This window comes from Drosophila teissieri, chromosome 3R (assembly GCF_016746235.2).
Source record: "Drosophila teissieri strain GT53w chromosome 3R, Prin_Dtei_1.1, whole genome shotgun sequence".
NCBI classification, from domain to species: domain Eukaryota; kingdom Metazoa; phylum Arthropoda; class Insecta; order Diptera; family Drosophilidae; genus Drosophila; species Drosophila teissieri.
In genome coordinates this window covers 4,404,609-4,413,246 of record NC_053032.1, presented here as the reverse complement: position 1 = coordinate 4,413,246, position 8,638 = coordinate 4,404,609, and the positions used below count along the sequence as shown (strand labels likewise).

Sequence of the window (8,638 nt, the reverse complement as noted above, 5' to 3'; positions counted from 1 at the left end):
TTGCCTCACGTAAGATTTAATCATTATTGATTTATTTTGTTTGGCTTTAATTTATGACACCCGAGTAGGCCATCATTTTTTCTATACATCTTTCCCCATTCGCCTACTGCACAAGCTGAAATCAGGAGTGGTACGGGGTATCGGTAGTCGGGGCCTACCGTGGCTTACCCAGCTGTGCCATATTTCACCGGATGGTACGGCAGTGCAATATGCATTGTGGGCGTAATAATTAATCAAGACATGGTTGCGGGGTCCAATCATGAGCTAATCAGTTGTGGATTTATTTATGGAAAGTTGTGGAAATATATTTTCAAAGTTCCAGTAAGATACTTTCTTTGTCATTTAATATTAAAGGGCTAATGATAGAAAGAAATCATACATATGTGTAACATTTTTCACTTATCTTACCTAGAGCCTTGCTCTTTAAGAGACTTGCCACTGAAATGCGTTAGGAACTGTTTCAGTTTATGTAAACACAATTCTTCGCTTCCTGTGACCTGTTCTTCTGCATCTGTTCCAATATGCTACTCAAAGAAAGCACCTTTGATTATATCCCCAGCAATGTCGTCGAGCTGCAAACTTTTCATCTTGGCTTCCAGTCAGTGGCAACATAGCAGCTCCTCCCCCGTCGTCATGGCTGACAGCCCTTGCAGGTAACCTTTCATTTAACATTAACCACCAAGTCCCAGCAGCCGACTATTCACTACCCCCTTCGCCCGATCTTCCACCCAAAAACTTCAAACGGACAAAAAGGAAAATGTAACGCACCGAATCGCTCTTGTAACTTGCTATCCAGTTAAGTTAAAAGTTTTCGCTGGAGCAGAAACCGTTAATCAAAATTAATTACACATAACCAGTGCCAGTCCGCCCGCTCCCCGCACCACAGGCTCCTTTCCCGGCCGGAAAAGTACGTGCCACGCCCACATGCGACATGCAAACGAAGACAAGAAAAACGCCGAAACAGCAATGGTAATTTACTTAATGAGCAACATTTAGTCAGCCGACGAGTCCAGATGGTCATAATATAAAAAATCGGCGGAGGGGGAGAAAACTACCATGGAATCAAGGGATGGCAAATAGTATCGGTGGTTGCTAAGTAAGTCAGACAATAAACGATTTTCGAACTATAAAATATTTAATATGTGCAAACTACGTCAGTGTTAGCAGTATGTACTTTAAGCTAACTGTTAGCTATTCAAAATTTTGAATTCACAAATTGTGAATACATAATTCACTTAAATATAAGAATATAATAATTATATGTTTATTAATATAACATAATAATATGAACCCTTAATGAAATTATGATTCAATTTTCCAATATCTTTTGGGAATCAAAAATGCACCTCGTTAATATATTTAATATTCGACGTATCGTGTTGCTTTTCCATTAACATTGACTGTAATATTTAGTCTGATCAGATATTAAGATAACCGCGCTTTTTAGTTCTTTTTTAATATAACGTTTGGTAGTCACTTTAATAGCAAGCTAATACATAATAAATTGTTTGTCATCTCTAAGTTGATCGGATTGGAGAAAGATGACCACGCATGGTGGACATGGGGTAACCGATGTCGCCAGTTGGCCACTGCGCACTTGTGTAATTAAAGTTCGCATGACCAGCAAGGCATTTTGAATTTGAAATGCGACGACGGAGTTGCGTCTACACCCCCAATCCGCCAGGGTGTTTACGAACCCAAAGACATCGACCTATCAACCCCAACCTCACATGTTCCTGGCATTTAAAGAGTGCGTACACACGGCAAAAAGTATTGGCAAGTATTGATTTTCTAATCGTATGCGGTCAATTTATTGAACTCGCCTATTATATAGCACTAACTTGATTATAATTGTGCTCCGCGAAGCGTTTAGTTGAAATGGTAATTAAATATGAAATAGATGGATCAAGTGAGCATGGATTGAAATGTTTCAATAGGCAGGTAACTCAATCTTTGATTTAAATGAGTGAATATGACATCAGCCCAGCCAAAAGCACACGTTATTTAATAACATATTTCAATGTCTCTGTAGGCACTTCCAAGACCTTTTCTCTGGGTGCACTTTACAACTCATCCCCTACCGAAGTCGCTTTTCTCGTACTCGAACTATTGATGTGCGGCTTTTGTCTAAGCCGACGTCTGCATCCGCTTCTTATGTCCGCAAGTTGGCGAATCCGTCGACTGCCATTTTCGTGTGCACGGCGTGTTCTCAACTGGGCTGCTGGTAAGTGGACATTAGAGGAATTCTGCGGATGCTATGTAGGCATATGTGAGACCTTATATAGAGCAGCTATTGACAGCCACTTGCCATTGCCATTCTCCTCGAGTGGCAATCGAGGAGAAATCGCCGAGAACTCTGTGCTAAAAAAAGCAATTGCTATTGACGGATGTGTGTTGGATGTTGGATGTGTGTCTCCGCAAATGTACATAATATGTTAGTTTCGCAAAATGGTCTCTTTTCTAGGTGGAAAGCGTAGCCAGTGTGGAATCTTCACTGCGCTGAATGCCGACCTTTGTACTTGACGAATAAATGTTTAATTACGACCCCAGTAAAAATGGTCAACGCATTACCCAAGAATAGAATCTTCAATCAGTCAGTGAACGTTCCAAAATAATAGCTATATCTTAGTCAAGGTCTCCTGTAATAGAGTTTTTGGGGTATTTATCAGGTATATCCACCTACTGGTATGAAGGCTTTTTGCCTTGAACTTATAGTAAAGTTATAAAATAATTAAACTTGCTAAGCTATAAACATATAATATTTAATAATTATGGGACAAACCAGTGATTATACCCGTTACCCGATTCGTAACAGGCAGAAGGAAGCGTTTCCGAACACATAAAGTATATATATTCTTGAACGGGATCCATAGCGGAGTTGATCTGGCCTTGTCCGTGTGTCTCAGGAACTTCAAAAGCTAGAAGTTGGGACTCAGCATGCAGACTCCAAAAACATGGTCGCAGTGCAAGTTTGTTGACCCATGTTGCGTCGCCCACTCTGACGTCCACAAACCGCCAAAAACGTTCACGCCCGCACTTTTGAAACATTTTCTTAATTTAATTCATTTGTTTCCTATTTCTATCAATGTGCCAGAAAAATGTGAAAAACTCTTTTTCGCGCTTCCGCTACCTGAGTAACGGGTATCTGATAGTCGGCGATCTCGACTAGCGTTCTCTCTTTTTTTTCATCTAGAACTATGCTTCTTTTTCAACTACGTTACTTGAATTTAAACATTTATCTTTAAGATACAGTAGTACTGGGATATCGAAAATGGCCCCAGTGAGCGATATTCAAAATGGCAATATCCGAATGACACTCAGGGGACTTTTGAGTGTCCATATGCTATATGCGAAATTATATCTGGAGTACGGGTGTCCGTCCTCCTCGGCATCTGCATCTGCATCCGTATCCGTGGCGCATCATCATCATCATCATCTATTTACAAGTATGTATTTGCTGCTGCTACAATTTTCAAACATTTTTTAACGACTTGCGGTTTATGGCGGGTCGGGTCGTTTTGGCTGGTCTCGGTTCGGGAATAGGCATGGGTATGGGTCTACAGTTTCTACAGTTTCTACAGCTTCGTGTGGTATGCATCCATACCACACATGGCATCCCCTTCCTCGACCCCTCTTGCTGCGGATGCATTCATGTGGAATTGAGTGTAGCCAGCTCACAAAGTTGCATGTGCAGAGGGAAAAAATTGTTTGGTTCAAAAATAAAGGTTAAATCGTATGCATTATGTTTGGGCGGTTATTGTAAAAGTATGTTCTGGAATATTATATGCCTCAGCACTTGGACAAAAATGCTAGAGTGGACTCTTTTAAACTGCTCCATTAATTAAGACTTAAAGTAATTTGTAGTAATTTTTCTCCGTGCACAGATGCGAGAAAAGCAACGCAAAGTAGAAAAGAGAAAAAGGAAACCAAGCCAAACCAAACCAAGCCTCGCAGTGGGAAAACAATGCCAGTTTGCGCTGCTTCTGCTGGCGATGGCGATGGCGACTACATAAGTGGTAATAATAATTCCGCTCAAGAGGCGTCGCCCGGCGTTTCATTTCAATGACACACAAACCAACAACCGTCATCAGCCACCTCTGCTGCTGATGACGACGACAACGACGATGACGTAGGGGGAAGGAGGAGTGGGTTCAATGAGCGGCTGGGTTGCTCGGTGGCTGGTGGGAGGGAGGCGAGGAAGGGGACACGTTGGAGGCAACAATGACAGGGCTGCTGCCTGAGGATGCCGCTGAAGTGAATGGAGAATTACTGAATGCTAGGTGCAGCGGCAGCTAATCCGTGTTTTTGTCATTGGACGACCCGCATCGCCTAAGCCGCTCGTCGTACATATGATACATGAGCCGATATGAGCCGCATTCTGAGAAGACAGCCCCACACAACGAATACTGTATGTCCTTCCATTGCAGAACGTGTTTTAAAATACAACTAGGCTGTAAGCTTTAGATCTAAAGTACAACGCAGAGGATTATGACTTTAAAAGGATCCCTAAAAATTGAAAATGGCCTTAAATGGCGAAAATACTTGGCTCGAATTTGTTAAGAGCGTGTTCATCAGCAAGGGCAGAACTATCCCGCCTCCCTGCAGCCCCGCATCTATCGTTTTGCGATGGCTTGCTATTGCATATGCACGACTTGTCACTCATTCATTGCCCCGACTATTAGGGAGATATTCCGCTATTTAACGTAGACTGGTGGCTCCTTTGATTGCATTGTTTTGTCATGGTCTCCGGTTCGAGTGGTTACTGGCATTGCTTTCCTCTCACCCTTTTCTTTTTATAGCTCTCAGGAAGTCCTGCAGTACCCTACCGCAAGCACCTGCCCTTGATCCATGGGCTTATTTTGTGGCAGTTTGGGTGAAACAACTGCGGCGAATTAAAGAGAATTCTCCCGCCAGATCGGACGCCCAATTAAAAGGACTGTGTCTTGTGGATATGGCTCTTAGTGTGGCTTTGCCTCCTAAAATCGAATACCCGTATAATCACTCGATCCCCACATAATATTCTGCTATCAGCCCATGTCCCGATTTCAACGCTTCTTGCTGCCACTCACTTGACATTCTATTATGTTGATGACACTGTTGTTTATATGCTTCTTTTTTCGCTGCTGCCGTCCTTGTTTTTGCTTTCCTCAGCCGCAGTGGCAACAACAATGCAAACCATTTTTATAGGCATACTGGGGCTGCGGAATATGTATAACTCGGCGTACGAGCCCGTACATCTCCCGCTCCCTCCTCGTGTATCTCGCCATTCTGTCTTGGGGCATAGCTAAATTTCCTGCACGCGGTGTTTTATGCGAAGGCTATGTTGCATATGGGAAGTTTAATGTAACAGTCGATGGTTACCCAAACTAACTCAGAAGAAATTGCTTTGATTTTAGCTACCATTGTTATATCGCTTTCGTATGACAAAATCAGAACTTTGGAAGTTACCTTTATTTTACGGAATAATTATTGCATCGAAATATGTACGTGGAGTGTTGTAGTGACTTACTTGGGATGTGATTTGCTGCTGATGGGTCTCCCCAACGACGGAGTCTATATCTATATATACCCCTTCGTAGCAGTCTGAGTCTCGTTTATCCATTCCGAGAAGCAGCCGCATAAATTGCTGCCTCGGTATGGGACTTCTAAGGTTTCCATTGCTGCGAGATGATCAAATGCGTTTAATTGGACAAATGTATATAGTAAAGAGGGGAAGCTGGGCGGCATTTAACTGGTTTTTCTGCTCCAACTCCGCGAGGATGACCCGATGAAACCCCAGATATCGCCTAATGAAGAAAAATGAATTGCACCGATGATTCGACGGATTCAAGTTTCCAACGGGGAAAGTCTTCCGCTACTATCGGAGGGAGCTTTATCTAGTGAATTTTTACCTAGCTCGAAACACGAACTATGCGTGTAAATTTCATTTATTGATTTATGACGAGGCACGTAGCTATGTACATGCGTATGTGCATGTGCGAGGAAAAGCATTTGTATAAATACGCAAAATAATGGCATCTCCAATGTGCGAACTTCCCCTGACCATAAATCAAGATGAGCCCGGCAAACAAAACGATTTTCATGCCTTCCTTTCGCCGCTCTGCGCGAAAATACATATATTCAGCTGGGCCAGCCTCGCTTGAAAAGTTCTATTTGATTTCGTATTAGGAGCAAAACTGCTGAGCTCACATAAATTCCGCTTTTAAACGAAAATTAGTGGGGGCGGTTGGAGCCGAGTGGAATGGAATCAGCTCGCTCGAGAGATTAAAGTTGGCAACGTCCCGCAGTACGTGGCTGGGAAATCATTTCTGGCGCGGCATTTCTGCCATCTCAGCTCGACTTTGGATAAGGAACGTGGAAGAGGAAGTTTTTTGGACCGAAAATTACTTGCGCAAATATTGCTTTGTTCAATCGACGCCGCAGCTTGGAAATTATGAGGCAAAACTTGCAGGCGGAGCAATTACAAAAGTTTTCCCTGGACAACTGTCTCAGATGACTTGAGCGAACTTCTCGACTGCACACGGAAAATATTCGTTGTGGGAAAGGATATTAAAGAATAGACCACTTAAATGTCGAATTACGAGAGTTCTCAAATCCCTAAAATATATATACATACATATAATATATTATGAGCAATATAGCTTTAACGATTTACCGTGACTATAGTTTTCTGCTCTGAAATCAACAAGCTTCTCATAACTGAAGACACTTTTAATGATGATTTTGTTCTACGACGTAGGTTCACCATCATTTGATTATTAAACTTGTTACAAAATCATGCATAATATATTTCCTCCGAGTTCCAGAAATGGAATTATCATGCAATCCAATCGCTTTGGGCACACGGGCACTTCCTCAACTAAATTCAATTAAATTTCCCCCGAAGACAACCCGTCCCTCGTAATTCGGTGATCTGCGAGCCCTTTTATTGACTTTGTCAAGGCTGAGCTCATGTCCACCGCCCTTCCCGAAACTGTTTAATTGCACACGCGGTCCGTGAAAGGGCCCTGGATCTCGGACCACATATTCAGGTCTACCTGCCCTCTCCCTGTCTAGTTCCCATCCCGAACATATGGCGTGCGGGCACATCGCAGCCCAGCGAGTGGCTCGTAAAAAATTATCTCCTGCATTGTTCCGCCGCTCAGTCGGGGTGCCCATAAAACGCAGTCCCAGTACGAACGGCGGGCACTGATTCCCATTCCAACTAACAACGCAGAACCAGCCCAAGCGAGCGGCGACGTCGGCATAAATCACTGGGAACTTGTTAATTGTGCGCCTATTTATTAGATGCTTTCGGTTTTCGGGAAATTGAGGTGGTAACTGATGGGCAGACACATGCCGCTAAAAGGGGAAAACAGACATCGAACAGGTGACTGTGTGTGCCAGACTACCATAAGGTAGAAGGGCTCCGATCCAAAGTTGAGATATCAAAGAGACCGTTCGCAGAACTCAATTCAATCGATCTCCAATAAACACTAAAGCCTCTCCCGACACTCAACACTTTCGGGTTGTCGAAGCAATTAAAAAGATGTATTTCGAGGCACACGGAGAATCTGTCGTTTGGGATTCATTCGACAAAGTCGTAAAGCTAATGCTTAAAGTACATTTCTCGCAAAAAAAAAAACATTGTCAGGTCAAGACTGCAAACAAATCATTAGGGTGTTAGCGACCAAACTTGTAAAATAATGTGTATGAGTAATACAAAATCGCAAGTGCAAAAAAAGATTTGAGCCACCTATCTAGATTGCTGGTTATTGGGTAGTTTTACAACTTTTATCTAAAATCTCATTATCAGAATTTTGTTTTGCACTAAAATTTTGGGCAGCTTTATTTTCCGAATATTCAGAGCTTTTGGGCACTTTATGGCCAGTTGCAATTCGGTATCAATCGGTACAACACCATGTCTTTCGGACTAGTATCCCTGGTAAGCCTGAAGGTCAACATGAATTATTTTTTATGGAATTACTCTTCCTAGTGTATTCTTGTGCTGAGCTTGAGTTACTCAAAAGTTACACCAGCCAACGGCAGTGGATACCAGCTAGAAATCAATAATCCAGATGGATCAGCGCTTAGCCAGGAATGATTGTAGATACTGAGGGAAGATACAGAGCTCGATGGATAGGTTCGATAGGTTCATCCTCCGCTTGGAGGATGATTAGTGCTCTCCCACAAAATCGGACCCAAAGAATACAACATACTCCTCCTACAAGGCAGAAGTAACATTTCCGTAGTGCCGATGGTTGCTTAAAACAAGACATTCTCAATAAAACGAATTGGAGTAAGCGCTCTGAAGTCGACAGCAGGTTGAACAATACTTGTGTATAAAATATTGCCACTAAGCAAAATGTACTATGATCAAAAACACTAGTCGAGTTGTACAAAAGAAAAATGAATATGGAGTTTATATTGATGTGTAAAAGGTGGTTACTACATATCATGACTATAACACTGTATTTTCGGAGGTATATCCAACATATCCAACACTAAGTATATATTTGAAAACCATTTGGATTTGGATATTAAAATACCACTAATACTACCAACCAAAGCTAACTATAGTAGTGTTTGTTCTTCCTCCCCTCTTCATTACACTTATTATAAATTATGTCGTTTAGGTAACAATTAAAAGAAGCTATAA

The 8,638-nt window shown here is 42.2% G+C and overlaps 1 protein-coding gene across 1 annotated transcript; it reads left to right on the top strand.

The window, feature by feature from the left end:
• Nucleotides 1-7,900: 7,900 nt before the first annotated feature.
• Nucleotides 7,901-8,308, top strand: LOC122621983. The gene is given in 2 exon segments (XM_043800048.1): nucleotides 7,901-7,924; nucleotides 7,976-8,308. Coding segments are annotated over 2 exon segments (357 nt in total).
• The last annotated feature ends 330 nt before the right edge of the window (nucleotides 8,309-8,638 follow it).